This window comes from Ochotona curzoniae, unplaced genomic scaffold (genome assembly GCF_017591425.1).
Source record: "Ochotona curzoniae isolate NIBS_2020 unplaced genomic scaffold, NIBS_Ocur_1.0 scaffold_3835, whole genome shotgun sequence".
NCBI lineage: Eukaryota > Metazoa > Chordata > Mammalia > Lagomorpha > Ochotonidae > Ochotona > Ochotona curzoniae.
The window spans coordinates 15,255,927-15,274,690 of NW_024467114.1; the positions used below are offsets into that span (position 1 = coordinate 15,255,927).

General features: G+C 40.7%; 1 protein-coding gene across 2 annotated transcripts in view; it reads left to right on the plus strand.

Annotated features, from left to right (window-relative positions):
• Positions 1-18,764, plus strand: part of SCIN (scinderin) — a 55,311-nt gene that overhangs the window by 24,088 nt on the left and 12,459 nt on the right. For both annotated transcript variants that reach the window (XM_040964865.1, XM_040964866.1), the window contains exons 5-9: positions 10,575-10,667; positions 14,546-14,678; positions 15,446-15,534; positions 16,230-16,445; positions 17,296-17,417. In XM_040964865.1, coding sequence (XP_040820799.1) covers positions 10,575-10,667; positions 14,546-14,678; positions 15,446-15,534; positions 16,230-16,445; positions 17,296-17,417 — 653 coding nt within the window. The remainder of the gene's footprint in view (positions 1-10,574; positions 10,668-14,545; positions 14,679-15,445; positions 15,535-16,229; positions 16,446-17,295; positions 17,418-18,764) is intronic.

Here is an 18,764-nt window from a genome sequence, read left to right on the forward strand (position 1 = left end):
CAGCGTTAAATGTCGCTGAATTAGGACCCAGCATGATAGTCTAGTGGCTAAAGTCCTTACCTTGAATGACTGGGTTCCCACATCGCACTTGTTAGTCCAAGAGGCCCCACTTCCCATCCAGCTCCCTGCTTGTGGCCTGGGAAAGCAGTTGAGGACGGCCCAAAGCCTTGGGACCCTGCACCTGCTTGGGAGACCTAGAAGAGGCTCCTGGGGTTAGAACGGCTTGGTTCAGCTCTGGCTGTTGTGACCACTTGGGGAGTGAATCATCAGATAGAAGATCTTTCTCTCTGTTTCTCCTCCTTTTTGTTAATCTGACTTTCCAATCAAAATAAATAATAAATCTTAAAGAAAAGGTTGCTGAATTAAGGCTGGGGACTTGAACTGGTTATGGCGTCTATGAGTTCAGTCGTTTTTTTTTAAACTGAATATTTCCTCGTGTCTATCTACTACATTTTCTCTATCCATCTGATGATGATCACTATGATTGATTCTGTATCTTACTGTTGTGAACAGTGCTGCTATAAACATAGCGGAGCAAGTGTCCATTTGATGCAATGAGTTCGTGTCTGTTGGAAATATACCTGGGAGCTGCTTGTTGAGTCACAGAGCAATTCCATTTCTGGATGTTTAAGAAATGTCCAGGGGCCGATGTCAGGGATGAGCAGGCTAATCCTCCACCCTGTGGCACCAGCGTATCTTACGGATGCCAGTTCATACCCTGACTGCTCCACTTGCGATCCAACTCTCTCCTTTTGGCCTGAGAAAGGAGTGGAAGATGGTCCAAAACATTGGAATCCTGAACTACTGTGGGAGACCTGAAAGAAGCTTCTGGCTCCTGGCGTTGGATCAGCTAAGCTCTGACTATTGCAGCCGTTTGGGGAGTGAACCCGTGGGTGAAAGACATCTCTATCTCTCCCTCTCTCTGTGAATCTATCTTGCAAATAAAAATTAATAAATCTATAAAAAAGAAAATCCCTACACCATTTACACAGCTGCTGTACATACATTCCTGTTGATAGGAATGGCAGTATTGCTTTTTTTTTGAAAAGCTATTTTGACAGGATGAGGTGACATCTCAGTGTGGTTCTCATTTGCATTTCTCATGTCAGGCACCTCCCCCTAGAGAGTCCAGCTGCCACACAGATGCAGCACGTCTGGTCTTAGAACACAACGCTGCCAACCTCTGGCGTTGATCACGTGCTTGCTGTTTCCCATGATCTCCTAGCTGCTTCTCAGGAACTCCAGAGGCCACCACTTCTCACAAGTACCCTGTTGTACTTTGGAAGCCTGGAAATTTGAGTTGCCTGAGATATTAACTTAGTCAACAAAGTAAATGCTTTAATGCTAAGGAAAAAACAAAAAAGGAAAGGGTGTTTTCACAGAAGTCATTCTCTCTGTGTGTTTTCCCAATAGCGTCTGCTTCCTTGTTTAGCCATGTTCTGCTTTCCTAAGATTGTCTCATGACTTCTTGGGAAATTGAACAATGTCCTAAATATTCTGAATTCTCTATCGATGTGATATGGTTCATGCCTGACCTGTAAGAAGTACAGGAGTATATGTCATCTGATTGAAATAACATTATTACAAAAGCCAAATAGAAAGAGTAAGTCATAATTTGTCATTGAACAAATTTAAGTAAAGACATCCTAAATATCTTCCATCCTTTCTAGATTAGTCCTGGTGCCACACTGTAAACAGAGAAAAGATGAGGATCAGATGTATCAGCAAATAAGAAAAATTTCCCTTTTGCCTTTTTGTTGCATTGTAATTAAGTCGTCTCCTCTTTCTTGCTTTGCAGTAACAACACCTACTACACACTTGAAACCCAAAGAACCACAGGACAAGTAGTACACATTGTGAGGTTAGGATGCTGTCTACAGCTTTACAGTTGCTAAAGTTATTTATATCTAGCTTTTACTGTTGGTTTCCTGTTTGTGAAACACAATTCATTTATTGTCATTTGACTTAATGAATCTGCCATTTGGATTTAATTCAGACATTCACTTTGTTCCTTACCAATTTCATCAAGAGAGGGAAGTTGAACTATCCTGAACACAGATAAGAAGGACTTACAGTAACCGAATAGTTAATCATATGCTACAGTACAGTGATAATATGTCAAGTACCCTTCTTCTGTGTCACACTAAAGTTCACTATGAAGTTTCTTGGCTTCCTGAGAAGGCACCACTTTTTATAAAGTTGGCCTAAAGTCATACAGCTTGGCAATCCTTTCTGAGTGAGGTAGCTTGCCTTTCAGTTTGCTGTTGAACTGGAGGAGTAATGATTGAAGCATTAAATAGGATAATGTAATTCCAAGACAAGCGAACTAAACGAGCAGCCTAAGGGAAATGGGTCAACCTTCGCTCACAAAGTCTGTATCTGAATTGATAAACTGATAGAAGTATCAAACTAGAATGGCACACTCCTACTATTCATTCAAGCATTCTTAATAATAACGCTAGTAGTAAGCAAAATGTAAATAAAACATAAAAAGTTGATAAAAAATGACAGGGCGGTTATGTTTTTTCCAGTAACTATAAGTCAGTTACTTCTTTCCCCTTATGTTAATTAGCCCACTCAGATATCAGAGGATCAGAATTTTGCTTCAGTGAGTCCCGCTTCCTTCTATTCATTGTGTGAGTTAAATGATTTTGACTGTGTGTTCAGAGTGACATTAATTTTATATCAGTTTCCTCTTGCATCTTACGCCTAGAGTTGTACAATCCCAAATGTTGAAATGTTGAGTCTTCATAAGGCCTGTTTTCTTGGTATTTATTTTCTAATGAATAGTTGTTTAGTATCACGTGGAACTGTGCTGACACATTTAACACAGAGACTGGATCGTGCTGCTCAGCACTGTCTTTGCAGAACCGAGGACAACAGTGTTGGAGCTAAGTTGTATTAATCGTCATGGTGCAAGTTAGTGTTGTTGCTATTAGAATTGGTACTAGATTTTCCATGGTGTCTAGTACATTGTAATATTGCAGTTACATCATTTTGGAAAAAAACTTACAAAAGTGACAATAAAATAGCTTTAAAAAATAAAAAAGATAATTTATTTATGTAAATGTAGTCTCCTGCCTAACTAATGGGAAATTCTGTGGCTAGGATATTCTCTAATATCTAATAATACTGAAAAAAGACACTAATCTGCTACTAAAAAGAAAAGAAATTATTATCTACATACAGCGAGGTTCCGTACAATGATCCTGGTATATAGAATTCTGTACCTTGTATAACAGGAGAATGAAATATCAATGTTACTGGAATGAATCTACAACAAGTCACTGTGAAAACTATGGGCTATAAAGGAGGAGAGTAGTGGTGGATACACATTGTATCTGTAAAGAAACCTCAAAGGAGGGAGGAAATGTGTGTGTCCCCTTCTCCCTTCTCAGCCTTCTCAGCCACTCCCTGGCTGACTGCACGGGACACTCTCCAGGTTCTGACTAGAGAAGGACTTATAGTCCTGTCTTGATTCTGTAGTTTTAAATCTAAGACATTAGTGTAACTACTCTGTCAGGACACAGAGACTGTTTTATAAAAGCATTAGATCAAGGCATGAACAAATATTAAAGTATAAATGCACCAGTGGATGTTTGGTGAGAAGTTCCATGATAGGGCAGTGTTGTACAGGGTCACATAAAAAGGCGACTGTAGTATTTTGATCTGCACAAGATTTGATTATATGTGAAAGTGAACAAAAATACAGGGTGTAACTTCTGTTGAACTCTCACTGTGTGCCGGCAATAGTCAAAGGTTTTGTACACGTTAGCTTGGTTAATCCCTGTGATAATAGATAGTTTAAATATGGAACCAAGATCGCAGAGCCTCTTGGTAATGACTCCATCAGCTGGGGCTATCTGATCCTGCCAATGCAAGGGGTGTGTCAGTGAGATAAGACAGTGCCTCACGCAAGGGACTGTAACTGTGTAAATGCTAAGGCCAACTTGCAAGTGCCTAATCAACTCCAGATCAGACAGAAATGCCCAAAGGTCTTGGTCTTATGAAAAGAAAGGCTTAGTTATCCCTACAAAACACAGATGGCCTGAAGTCTGTAGCTGGGATTTTGACATGGGGAAACTTCCAGATCTTGAGACTTGATGGATTACTCAAAGAAGACATCCCAGGGGAAGATGAGCATTTCAGGAATGCTTGCCAGACCTGCCCTGATGGTTGATGCCACTGAGCACTTGAATCATATTGCCAAACCTTAACAAAGAACTTGAAAATATACAGCGCTGGCACTTCCATAAATCGGACATGTCAGAGTCTAGAGATTGGATTCAGACATTGACAGTTCTACCCAGATAATCCTAATACCGATACAGTGAAGACAGTTGCAGCTTAATAAGGTGGCATTCTGGCATGTGTATTTTTAATCACTTATGAATTAACTTTCCATCTCTTACTTAATTTTTTTATTCAATACAAGCATTTTGCTTTTAAAATAAAGATTTGTTTTTATTGGAAAGGTAGATCAGATTTACACAAAGACAGAAACAAAAATCTGCCATCTGCTGATTCACTCCCAAAATAACCGCACCAGCCAGAGAGCTGAGCCGAGCTGAAGTCAGGAGCCAGGAGCTTCCTCCAGGTGTCCCACATGGGTGCAGAGTCCCAAGGCTGTAGACCACCCTCCACTGCTTTCTCAGGCCATAAGCAGTGAGTTGGGTGGGAAGTGGGTCACACAGGACATGAACCAGCACCCAAATGGGATCACAGTTCTTGTAAGCTGAGGAGTTAGCCTTTAAGCCATCATGCTGGGCCCATTACATTCATAGTAACTTCTCATCTTCCATATTAGTGCAGCTTGGGAGTTAACTTGAGCTTGATACTGCAAGTCTCATCTCCAATAGGTTGATTCACAACATTGCATCATGGGAAGTTCCCCAAGGCCACAGCACTACCTATATCCTCTGTAGACTCTTCAATGCTTGTATGACTGTTTAAGCTGACATTTAAATCAAATAAAATTTAGAAGTCATTGAGGCACATTAGCCATCTTTCAGAGGCTAGTGCTGTGTTACACACTGCAGATTCTTAGAGCATTTCATCATTGCAGAAAATTCAGTAGTTCAATTCTATGCCATATAGTTAATTAGCTCATTTTAAAAATTTTTTGTACTTTTTCCATGCTTGGGTATTAAATGCTTTCTCCCCCATCAGAACACCTTTAGTATACTAAATTTCCCTTTATTTGGTGTAGCTAAAGAGTTCAAGTTATTTCTAGGCTGAGAAGCACATCCCTGAGAGAACAGCAGCGTGTCGCAATTAGGTGGAGCAGGGTCAGTGTGGCCCCTGCCCTTCCCCTGAAGGACCTATTTTGTTTTGATTTTTAATCTCTGTGGGTCTTCCCTGTTATCAAATATTTGTCTTACATACCTAAGGCACAAAATGCCTTGCAGCCAAGTAAATAGACCATAACAAAAGGGGGTTGTTTGACTCCTGAAGTTTACTTCTGTGTTCCATATACCTTCATATGATTGTTTTCTGGTGAAGGAAAGCACAAACATTACTGAGGAATTAGAATGTTTGCTCTTGAAACTTCAGGCTTTTCTTTGTGTATGGTGAAAACAGAAGTGGAGCCACTCACGTTGAGATGATGCAGAGTGCATATTGGAGCAGCTGCTTCAACACCCTTTGGGCACCAGTGCCTCATATTGGACTGCTGGGTTCTACTACTGGCCTCACCACTAGCCCCAAATTCCTGCTAAGGTAGCAGGTGTTTGGATCAAGTATTTGGATCCCTGCCACTTGTGTGGGAATGTGGACTGAGTGCCTGAGGAATGCGCTAGCAATGGGAGCGCGCTCTCTCTCTCTCTTTCCTATATGTATGTGTCTACTTTCTCAAATAAAGTAAAAATTTTAAGAACTAAAATGAAATGATTAAGGTAAGAAGAATGAAATACCTTCTTTACTATATAAAAGGGGCTGAAGAGTGAGTTCAAGGCCCTGGGGTTTACACCTTCAGGATTTAGGAGACATGTGTCTTAGACGGAACTCCTAACACACTTGAGCTTTGTTTTCCTAATCTATCAAGCGGAAGTAATAGTAACATTGGGTCCTGACTTCTCTTCTGAAAAGCATGTGAGACTGTCTTATCAAATTCCCTTAGAACAAGTGTACTCTGGGTTTTTGTGTTGTCCCTTGTCCCAGTCACAATTTCCCCTTTCTTATCATGCACCATCAATATCTGAAAAGTGACCAACTATCTTGGCTTTTTATAGAAAGTTAGAGTGGGAAGGTAAATTTGAGGAGATGGAGTGTGAATGTTAGTATTTATGTTATAGGCGAAGTCATGAAATGTTCACCCCCCCCGCCCCCCCGCCCGCGCCCCCCGCGGCCCCCCGGCCCCCGCGCCCCCCCCCCGCCCCCCCCCGCCCCCCTTTCCCCTTCGCTGTCTTCTTCGCCTTGTCTGTTTCGCCTCCTCGGCTCCCCGCGCCGGGCCGCTCCGTCCCGCCGCTGTGGCTTGGGTGCGCCTGTTTCCTTTTGGCCTGGCTGGGGTCTGCCCCTGCTCTTCTTGTCTTTTTCGTTTTGGCTTCGCCCCCCCCCCTGCTGCGGTGGCCCCTTTTCTTCTACAGTTAAAATCTGATGGCCAACAGTCCCAGGGTTGTTGTAAAGATGAAATTAAGAAATATTAAAGTGCTTGGAATTATGTCTGATACAGAGATATGTAATCTGTCAAGTACTCATAAAACTTGAAAGTGCCCAGCATGGCATACAGTAGCACTTGGCAGTTTGCTAAATATGTGCAGTACCCAGGAAGGGCAATAAATGTGTGAACAGGTTCCAATACATATGATTTTGACAAAAAGAGTTCTGAATGTTAAAGTGTAGACTCTAGAGAAATTAAATCATGAATGTCATGCAAATACAAGAGTCCTTAGCAAAAAAAAGTTATGTAACTTGTCCACTAATAAGAAAAAAAACAATAAGATATTATCACTAGTTCAAAGAAGAATCCAGAAATGCATAGAAAATAGTATATTGAAGTGAATTTGCTGGTGTATCTAAAGCTGGCTTCTCCCTAGGGAGGGAAATTAATTTTATCTCCACGGAAAATTTTCTGAAATCTCTGTGAACAAAGACCGTTTGCCATGCTCACTCTTCTGCAGACATAGACAACAGCCGCAGTGAAAGGAGCAGACCCTGAAATGTTGGGTCCCTTTAACACCATCTGTGAAAACAGTCCTTTTGACCAATTCAGAGACTTGCTCACTTTCTCCTGGTTTACAGAAGTATAGAGCCAATTATTCTGGAGAAATATTCTGGAAAGAACCTGTTTGGAAACCCTTAGATGCAACCATTATAAGCTCGGTGAAAGCCTGTCTTAATCTACTTGAGCGTGGGTGATGTTTCAAGGAGTGGATATATATTACTTACTCTGTAACTAGCTGAACTCACCAAAGAAAAATTGTTCAATTTTACTTCTACTACACCAGGTTAACATAGAGAGAAATTATATGCATCATGAAATAAAACCAGGAGCTGGGGTGAGGGGAGATGGCTCCTACAGAGTCAAAACCTCAGCCTGATGGCAGACAGGTTAATTCCAAATCACCTGGAATGCTGATTCCTGGGCCTCACTCTGGACTCGGTGGTGTGATAGTAGTTGGAAATCTGTATTTCATCAAGTCATTAGATGCCACTTGAACACACTAGGCTTAAGAACCACTGCTTTAGGTATAAAGTATACATTTTAAATTTTTTTATTTTTAAATTATTTTCTAGCTTTATGAGGTACAATTGATGAATAAAAGTATATAAGGTATGCAATGTGATGCTTCATTTACATACACATCGTAAAGGGATTACCAGTCAAATTGATTAACATGTCTGTTACCTTCAGCTATCATGTTTGTGTAATAGAACACTTACAATCTCTTAGCAAATTTCAAGTATGCAGCACATTATTGACTATTGTCACCATGCTGTAAATTAAGTCTCCAGCATTCAATAATCTTGTAACTGAAAGCTTATACCCTTTGACCACCATTTCCCCCATTTCTTCCACATCCCAGCACTGGTAACAAAGATTCTTTTGTTTTCATGAATTTGACTGTTTTATAATCCATGTGTAGCGAAATCACGTGATACTGGGCTTTCTGTGTCTAGCTCATCTCACTTGGCATAATGTCTTCTAGGTTCATGCATGCTGTTGCAAAGGACAGGATCTCTCACAGCAGTAATGTGCAGTGAGAAGCCTTCCAGCTTCCAGTGTGTAGGACAGCTTTTAGGAGCACAAGGTGAAATAAGACTGAAGACAGCGTGCAACTGACAGGAGTGGCTGTAACCCATGATAAGAGGAAACAGGGCCTTCACTGGGGTCAGCGGCTTGGGTTGCGGTATAAGACAGTAGTGGCAGCCTACAGCAACAGCGTCACATGGGGGAGCTAGTTTGAGTCCTGCGTGCTCCGCTTCTCCAGTGCACGTGGAGAAAGCAACACATGGTGGTCCAGGTGCTGAGGCCCCTGCCAGCCTTGTAGGAAACCTGGAGGGAGCTCCTGGCTCCTGGCTCCTGGCTCCTGGCTCCTGGCTCCTGGCTCCTGACTCCTGGCTCCAGCTGGCTCGGCCCTCACCACAGTGTCCATTTTGGGAGTGAATCAGCAGATCCAATATCTCTCACTAATTGTTTCTCCTTCTGTCCCTGCAACTCTGCATTTCAAATTAAATAATCTTTTGTTGCTTCACAAACTTTTTTTTAAAGAAGGAAAGAGCAATCAGTAATGCTGACCATTATCACTAACTATGGAATTTAATGACTAAATGGGCAAGAGATTCAGAGTGAAGGAGAGGAAGAATTAAAGACGAAATTTAAGTCCACTTATTTTAAGGAAACTAGAGATACACTGACACAATAGAGAATTACACATGATTTGTAGAAAACAAGTTCATCTTAGGGCACATTACATGTTGGCAGTGCTTTTAAATGGAAATTTACAGAAAGGGACTAAAAAAAGAGCTACAAACTTGAATGAATTGTTGGCTAAAACAACAAAGGAAATTTTGAAGTCAAATAAGACTCCTGTGTTTTCTTGTCCCTCATATGATGTTTCATATGCCAACTCCATGAGCTAACTGCTAGTCACACAGTCAGTCTAGAATAAAAATATCTTAACTCTAGGCATGATCCTACAGGTGGAGGAAAAGAAAAGCTCTATTTATACAGTTTATGGCAAAGAGCAAGACGTGTGAAAACTATAACGTTTTTGGAAAATAAGATTAAGAAGTAAATTTGTTTTTGTGCAAAAAAATGAAATCTATGCATATGAAGGGTCTTCAGAAAGTTACTGGAAATGTTTATTATGAAAAACAATATGCATGGGTTTCACTTATTCAGCACCAAAATAAGTGTCTTTTAATTCCATTTTTCATTAATTTTTCAAAGTACCTTCATATATATTATACTGTTTCTAAGAAGGATGTAAAATCTTTAGTGTTTGGGCAAAATGACTGGAAAAACTTATGTTTGGTAAGTGTTTCTTAAATCATCCCTAAAGGTATTTGGAGTATACAGCACCCTCGTACTCGAGGAGTTAAGCCTGATTTTGGTAAATCCTTTGGGTTCAGTTCCCAACTGGACTGTTGTCCCTTGAAAAGCTAATTAAGCTAACTGGGTAACATGGGAATTGCTGTCTGAAAATTAAAAGTTAGGGTATGTCCCAAGCCCCAGAGTTAGCTGGCCCATTGGGAGATTTTTCCAGCATTAGGTATGCCCTTAACCTAAACTGTTTATCCAAAATTGATGTCCAGGTTGGAATGGAATTGCTGAGGGCAGTTAAACATCTTTGATGGCTCTTATGAATTGTATGTATTTCTGCCAAGATAAAAATTTAAAAAAAAAAAGCGTTTGTTTACTAGTGTTTTAAGTTTTGGTGTGCTCCTACCTTTAACAGAAAAGAAAAAACTCTTATAATCATTTAGCATGTACAATAATTGAAATATTTTGTTGATGGTTGTATGTCCTGTTCCCAAAGGAGATAAGTTCTCTATGGTTTTACCCATGCGCTTAGAAAAATTAGATTTGTGTGCACTTTTATTGTACACTGCTTTTCTGAAGGATACATTTTCAGGCACTGTATTATAGGGAATGCTGAATATAAATCAGTATGTCGTTGTATGGTAAATATCAGATCTATATAATGCTGCCTTTACATTTTCTAAATGTGAATGTATACTGTACTGTTACAACATGTACTTTATTTGGAATTAGTTTATATTTTATACCTGTCCCTAACATTAGTAGTATTTGTGCCAATTAATTTGGCAACTTAAAGTGTTTTTTAATATGTGCTTGTGATTTACTATAAATAAGTTCAAAGACTCTATTTTTTCTACCAAACACTTCACTTGACCCCTCCAGTTGCACCACATGTGCCAAGAATGCCTCAAGCAACAGCAGCAGCCTGGGCGGAAGTGAACCTGCCATGGTTCTGACCCCTCAACTTGCTGGTTTTAATTCCAGTTATTTTATAATGGATGTCTGAAGTGTGAGATGGCTTACTGTTATTCTTAATCTTCCATGATTCAGTGAGAAGTCTTTATTTGATCCATTGTTTTCTTTTTCCTAGGTGTTAGGGGAAAAGCCGGAGCTCCAGGATGGAGACGACGATGAGGACAGCATAGCTGACCTAAGCAACAGGAAGGTGGCCAAGCTCTACATGGTGAGCTCACTGAGCTGGGGGCTGTGTTTCCACTGTGCTGCAGGTGGTCAGGGGCCTGTCTGGCAGGGACTGACCTCAGGGTCCATCCCTCTCACTGCCCTCCGAAGGGAAGTCTATAGGGAGGATCTGCTCTTTGTTCTTGTTTACTTACTGAAAGTATGCTTTTTTTCTGTGATTTTTAAATTTAAAAAAAAAAACTAGGCAACTAAAATTTTTTTTAAGATTTATTTATTTTTATTACAAAGTCAGATATACAGAGAGGAGGAGAAACAAAGAGGAAGATCTTCCGTCCTATGATTCACTCCCCAAGTGAGCACAATGGCCAGTGTTATGCCGATCCGGAGCCAGGAGCCAGGAACCTCCTCCAGGTCTCCCACATGGGTACAGGGTCCCAAGGCTTTGGGCTGTCCTCAACTGCTTTCCCAGGCCACAAGCAGGGAGCTGGAATGGGAAGTGGAGCTGCTGGGATCAGAACTGGTGCCCATGTAGGATCCCAGCGTGTTCAAGGCGAGGACCATGGCCACTAGGCCATGTCACCAGGCTCAATAGTACTTTATTTAAAAAAAAATAATTGTTTTTGAGAGAGAGAGAGTTTCAGAGAGAGAGAAAGCTATTCCATCTGCTGGGTCACTCCACATATGGCTACAAAAGCGAGGGTTGGGCCAGGTCAAAGCCAGCAGCCCAGCCTCCAGAATGGATAGCAGAGACCTAAGCAAGCACTTGACCAGGTCATGCTGCTTTTCCCAGACTACCAGCAAGGAGCTGAATCAGAAGTAGGGCAGTCCGCTCAGGAACCGGCACCAAAATAGGCTGCCAGCATTGCTAGTGGAGTCTTTTCCTGTTATGCCTACCCCAGTTCTATTTTACTATAGGAGTCTGCAACAATGTGTCTTAATATATTGTATAGAAATAGTTTCTTAATTTCTAGGGTAAATATACTGTGCAAACTTTTTTTCCTGTAAGTTCTTGATAAGATTCCATTACTTTCACCTTATTACGACATCCTCTTTAGAAATATGAAGACATCCTTTAGAAATATGAAGACATCCTTTATTAAGAGATAACAGAGCTGTCAAGTCAAGCAGCTGAAAGGAAAGAGTGAAAACCAGCTTGTCCGGGCAGCAGCTGACTTTGACCCGCCCCACCCCGTGGTCAATAACTAGTCACATGTCCTAGGTTTTAATTTTCTTATCTGAGGAGAGGGAGATAATGATAAAGGCATTGTATTAGGGGATGACTCACATCCTCCCCAGCTCCACGCTTTTATTGTTTTATTACTGATTAGCATCCTAGAGATGTTTTTATTGGTTTCCTTGAAAGGTTGAATTGCAAGCAAGCAAGCAAGCAGCACGTGTGTGTGCACACACACAGAAAGAAAGAGAGATAGAGATCTTGCATCCTGTGGTTCACTCCTCAAATGGCAACAACAGCCAGGTCTAGGCCAAGTTGAAGCCAGAAGCTGAGAACTACATCCTGGTGCCCACCTGGATGGCAGAGATCCAGGGGCTTGTGCTGTGTCCTGCTGCCTTTCCAGGGGCATTTAGCAGGAAGCCGGATGCCAGAGTTACACCTGTCCCCTTTTCCCACTGCCCCAGAACAACACAGGTTCCCATTCCAATCCCATCCTTTGCAGCACACATACACATGAACAGCTGATGAGGAGTGGATCATAATCTCCCTGCACTTGGAAGTTCTCTCCTCTGTAATAGGAAGTTTTGTTTAATACCATCAAAGGGACTTTGTAGTTCTGGAAATCTGATTTTGAATGAAGATCACTAGCTTGCGTGGTATAGTTCCTGTTTATAATGGGGAAGTTCATTCTTAAACAGCAAAGCCTAACAACGATGGCTTCATTACCTTAGAAAGAGTAAATTTCTATTTTCAGCAGCCTTCAGCGTTTTATTTTATACCATCTCTTGAAAGGCGTTGTGGACTGAAGAAAATTTTCAATGAAAATGTTAAGCCTGGATCATGGCTCCCTCTAGTGGAACTGCACTGTGTGCTTCCAAACATAGTTTTTCAAAATGTGGGGTAGCCAAAGGCAATTGGAAGCAGAACCATCTGGGGAGCTCAAACTCCACCCTCGTGGTGCGAATCTTTGCCTCTGGTGGGGGAGAGCCCTGGGATCTGGGTATTTGACAAGCGTCCTGTCGATTACATTGCAATCTACAAGCTGACTTGGGGAAAAAAAAAATCACTGAATTCTAGCATGTACATTCAATTCATTTCAGTGCCTTAGCACCACCCTGCAGCTTTTTTCTTTTAAGAAATGTATTCTAATCATTTTCAAATATGACAGAATAAATGTGCTGTGATAATTTACCAAGAAAGAATTTAACTTGCAAAGCCTGAATTAGAAAGCATCTGTAAGCAATACCTTGCTTAGCACAGTGACCATTCTTCATGTTAGAGGCCCCTCAGTAAAGGCTGACTGGCCGAACGGTTAAACTTCAGCTTTCAAAGAAGTGTGTGATGTAGAATTCATTGTACTTCTCTTAAGATTTTCTGTTAAAATTTCTGTTTTCTCCGCTAGATTTCCTTGAGTCCCCAGTTACTGTGTGTTATGCCCTTATGTTCCCCAAAGTAGGCCTCAGTATGTTGGTGGCACTTAGTGAAATCCTTTGGTTTTGCCAAGATGAGAAGTGGAAGCTCAGGGAGAATGTGTCTTGAGGAAGATGACGATGGAGCTCGTTATTTCCAAAATGGAAGTGGTCGCTAGGGCTGCAGGTCTTTCCACTGCTGTGCAGTTTATGTGCATCTTATTGGCCTACATTTACCACTTCGAGAACTGTTTGAGCATGTCCTGGGTAAAAAGCACCTTGTGAAGTAAATAACATAGAAATACAAATCAGCATCTCAAGACTTATTTGGAGAAAGGTGGCAAAGCCAGTATCATTTCTGTCCTCTGGGTTCATATAATCTTTAAAATTTTTTCAAAGATTTATTTATTTGAAAGTTGAAACTATAGAGGGAGCAGAAGAGATGGAAAGAGACATTTTCCACAGCTTCTGGGTCTCGCACATGGATGGCCAGGGCCAAGGCAGTTGGACCATCCTCTCGCTGGTACCAATTAGGGGATGCTAGTGGCACTGGAAGTGGCTTTACCTGCAACGCTATGATGTCAGCCCCTGCTTTATGTATTCTGATGGAGTGTCTCAGCCTTGATGTTTGAGCTGTTCTCTGCAGGTCAGGTGTCCAGCAGCTTTCCTGACCTCCATCTGCTGAGGGAACTGCTGCTGAAGACCCTTCTGCTGACTAAAGGGCCTTCAGGCAGTAGACTTTCCTGAGATCCTAACAAGAGCTTCACAAGGACAGCCTTAGCTCATGGGTTGTTTTTTTTTTCTTTTTCTGTTGTTGTTGCTGTTGTTTTGTTTTGTTTTGTCTGGGTCCTAGATTTAGCTTTGCCTAGAAGGATTTTGATTTTCATATATTAATATGCCTGTGTATGAACTGTGAGCTTTTTGTGTATTTACAGTGAGTATAAGGTTGTCAAAGACACGTTTGTATGAGGCACATCACGTGGTGGTTTAGCATATCTGAGCACCTGGAAACAGTCAGCCTTACAGCAATCACTGTTACTTTCTGATGGGTGGAGCATTGTGTCAAAATCTACGCTTTTATCGTTGTGACTCCTTTACCTCCAAAGGCTTTTGAAAAAAATCTTTTAAGATAGAATTGGCCACATGCTTGTTCCCTTGATCACGTTATTGGGATATAATTTACATACTATAAAGCTCATGAGTTCAAAATGTGCATTTCAGCAGTTTTCCACTGCTTGTCAGAGTGATGCAATCATTACTGTAATTTTAGAAGATTTGAATCATCTCAAGGCAAACTATGGCAGAACAAATCTACTGTGTTCATGGTTTTCACATCAGGTTTCAGACGCAAGTGGAGCCATGAAAGTGACCGTGGTGGCCGAGGAAAATCCCTTCTCAATGGCAATGCTGCTTTCTGAAGAATGCTTTATTTTGGACCATGGTGCTGCAAAACAAATTTTTGTATGGAAAGGTAAAAAGATGCTGTTTCTATTATAGCTGCATTTCCAGGTTTCAGATACTTCCTCATAAGAGTAAGTAAAACATCTTTTGTGAGTTAGAAAAGGACAGTTTACCTGCTGTAGGTAGCCGGGCAGTGGGGACAGCCACACCTCATGTTGAAGCATCCTTTTTGGCTCATTACTTTGCTCTAGCTCCTGACTACCTGCCAAGGCTGACCCTGGGAGATAGTAGTGATGGTCAAGAAATCGTGTTGCTGACACTGACTTAGGAGTCCTGGGTGGAATTCCCAACTCAGACTTTAGCCACAGTGTGGCTCCAGCCGAACCTTGGCCACGCCCTTGCCACTGCAGGCATTTGGGAAGTGAACCAGTGGTTGGGCGTGCTCATTCTCTCTCTCTCTCTCTTCATCTCTCTCATTCTCTCCCTCTCTTCCTCTCTCTACATCTCTGCCTGTGCACCTCAGATTAAAACACAAAAACTCTTTATTTCAGATTTGATCTATAACTCCCTCCCATAAAATTCAGCTCTATCTGTCCTACTAGCATCATTTACCAGGGATTGTGTTATTAAATATGGCATTTTGACTAATACGAAATGATTTTTATAAATGGCATTCATCACTTCATTGTCACATGCATCCAGCATAATAAGACATTTTTGAAATTCTGTCAGTGTAGTATTTATATTAAATTGTAATTTTATTTGTGGTCTACAAATATTACCTAATCCTATATTTCCCTTAGTAAAATTCTTTCTTTAATTTAACTTGTGTTTTAGGAAAAGATGCTAATCCTCAAGAAAGGAAGGCTGCAATGAAAACGGCTGAAGAATTCCTAGAGCAGATGAATTATCCCACCAGTACCCAAGTATGCGTAAAAGTGAACTGGAAGAATGGGATTTAAAGCATGGGAGTGCATGACATCTCCTCAACATTCATGAAAGGACTGAGTTCAATGTATTGCACACATGTGAACTGATTCTCAGTGTGCAATCATGTCACGTGTCCTTACTGTGTTAGCTGGTGGAGGAGATGAGTCGATAGGGCTGCAAGCTGACAAAGAACCCACTCACTTCCTCCACAGCTTTCAATTCAACATGACCCACCTTAGAACAAGTTGGGCAGATGGGGTCTAATATTCAGATAATACTTGCTTTCATAAAGATCAACTCAGACACTAGCTGCTTACTCTTTTCCTCTCTGAATCTCCCAATTCTGTGATTTCCTCTCATTTTGGTATTCTGACTCAAATAACACCTTGCAATGACTTCATTCAGGTCAAGTGCCTTGGTAAGCCAAGTGTACAAAGACAAATGTAGTTAGCTTCTGTAGTGAAAGATGCAAGAACTTTGTTCTTATCTCAGACATTCACATCCTATGGCAATTACTTTTGTTATAAGGAAAACAGGACTAGATTATTCTACTACCCTGGTCACTGAATTCATGTCTGCAGTTGGAAGAACCCAAACAGACCATCTTTCCATTTCCCTAGTATTTCTCTACTGGTATTGGTTTTCCTCAGTCTCTCTTCTTCCTACTTACTGTTGTTATTTTAAATTTCAGATTCAAGTTCTTCCAGAAGGAGGTGAAACACCAATCTTCAAACAATTCTTTAGGGATTGGAAAGATAAAGATCAGAGCGATGGCTTTGGGAAGGTTTATGTCACAGAAAAAGTGGCTCAGATACAGCAAATTCCCTTTGATGCCTCACAGTTACACAATTCTTCGCAGATGGCTGCCCAGCATAACATGGTGGACGATGGTTCCGGCGAAGTGGAGGTATTTAGCTATTCTGTGACACAGTGCTGTACTGTAGGCGCTTAAACCGCATTTAGTCCTCACGGTTCTCGAGTGGGAGTTCTAAGATCAGTTTCCCTAAGTTTGGTTTCTAACACAGGAGTTTTGATGGGTTCTAGGGAGATCTGCTTCCTGAATCATGTATGGCCGTCTTTTCCTGGTGTGCTGATGTGGGAGAAAAGGAGCTGGGCAGCAATCAGGGGTCTGATTTATAAGAGCACTAATCCCATTTGTGTGGGCACTACCTCATGACTTAATTGCCTGCCAAAGTCCCTCTTTCTAAAACCTTCATATTGGGGTTGAAATCCCACATGAATATTGCGGGGGTACAAGCATTCATTCAGTTCACTGCATTGTATTTATTATTTGAGCACAGTTAACAAGCATCACCTTAGAAAACAATAGCTTCATGTCATAGAACACAGAGAATAAAGAAAAATATGTGTAAATAACACATCAACAGCGAAAGAAAAAAAAGACAAATAAAAAACACTTGAATTTCCTAGACTGAATGCTAAATTTGTTAATCTACTTAGGTGTCAAGTTATTTTCATTAGTTGATCAAATGATTTTGATTTTTTAAGCTCCAGGTTTAGGACTGAGGTAAATACTGCAGAGGACGCAGAAGAAATATAAGTACTTAAAAAGCTTAGTGTACAAACTGTCAAATTGATAACAATTTCTTCCTTTCTAATGAATTCATAAACTAGTTAGAAAATTGGTTTAAAGTTGTTTAATGATCAGCCCAAACCAAAAATTATTTAAAGCTGGTGAGAAATGTTGCTAGATAAATAAAATTTTAATCTTTGCATGTATACCCTATCCCTTGCAGATCTGGCGTGTAGAAAGCAGCGGTAGGGTCCCAGTTGACCCAGATTCTTATGGTGAGTTCTATGGTGGCGACTGCTACATCATCCTCTACACTTACCCCAGAGGACAGCTCATCTACACGTGGTAAGCTCAGGTTCCACAGGAACCAGATTTTGTTCCCAAATTCCAAATGAATGAGGCTTGTGTGGCATTCACATAGTATTTTTGACATTATTTTATAGCTGCCATCCACAACAGAAGGAGTTAGAAATTTTTCCTGTGTAGTCTAGGAAAGAAGTTTGGATGTCTTCAGCAACAGCTCTCTTGGTGAACATGTAGTTGAGTATCTTACCTTGTATGGCAGCTAATGATCCAGCAGCCAGGGTTGGGTGCAATGTCATCGTATGGCTGCCACTGGGGTCCCTCTGGACTGGACCTGCAAAGTAGTGCTAAAACAAACAAACAACAAACAAACAAACAAACAAAAAACCTGCAACAATGTAAGTTGTGACTCCATTGCCTACTCCAGAAATCTCAAATGGATCAGTCTTCATTCTTTGTCATCTTAAAATTCCCTCTAATGGAGGGAATATACTAGAATACTTGGATTTCCCTCTTACATAGGCTTGGGTGATGGTTGGAGTTAACTGAGGTTTGGGTTTGCTTAGAATCAGTCTCACAGCCGTGCTCACAGAGGAAGGACCAGTGCTCAGACGTGTAATGTAAGGGTATCTATCGTACTATGGGAATGTCACAGGAAATTGGACTAGAAGCAGGCTAGCAACAGAACAACAGGTTGTAAGGAATGGAAAAAGCAACAGAGTGGAGGCTGAGCCCAGTTTCCAATCCGGGTGTTGTGTGAGCAGGGATTCCTTTACGGAGGACAAGTTTAGTCCACACCTGAAACAATTCCCAGTGGAAAGATCACATTGTCAATAGTTCCTATGTCTGGAGTGCAACTGGAGACTCACTTAGTTTTCTTCTGTTTTTGAATGTTTAAGCTTTCTATGATGATAATGTATAACTTCTTGAGTTATTAAGATACTTAAGAATTCTTTTGTGTCTTTGGCATTTAACATAGTAGATGCTAGATAAATAAATTTGCTAATGTTACATGGTTTGTGGAACTACAAAAGTTTCTGTAAACATAGTAAAGGAGCATTTATAAGCCAATCTATTGAAGACTGGATTTCCAATGAAATATTTTCCCAGCTGACTTGGTAATTTCCATAAAGGAATGTAAACAAAATAAGTCCATGAATGAACAAGTTAGAGATGAAATACTAGAATTAAATTAACTTCTAAATACACACATTTTTTTGTGCTTCTAAAATCACTCATATTGTAAGAGAAACAATTTCAGCAGTGACCTTTCTCAAACATCTGTATTTGAGAGCATTGAACAATGATGATCTACTTGAAGTAGGAAATTCCATTTTGGGACAGCATTTATCCTTTTTTAAATTTTATTTATTTATTTATTTATTGGAA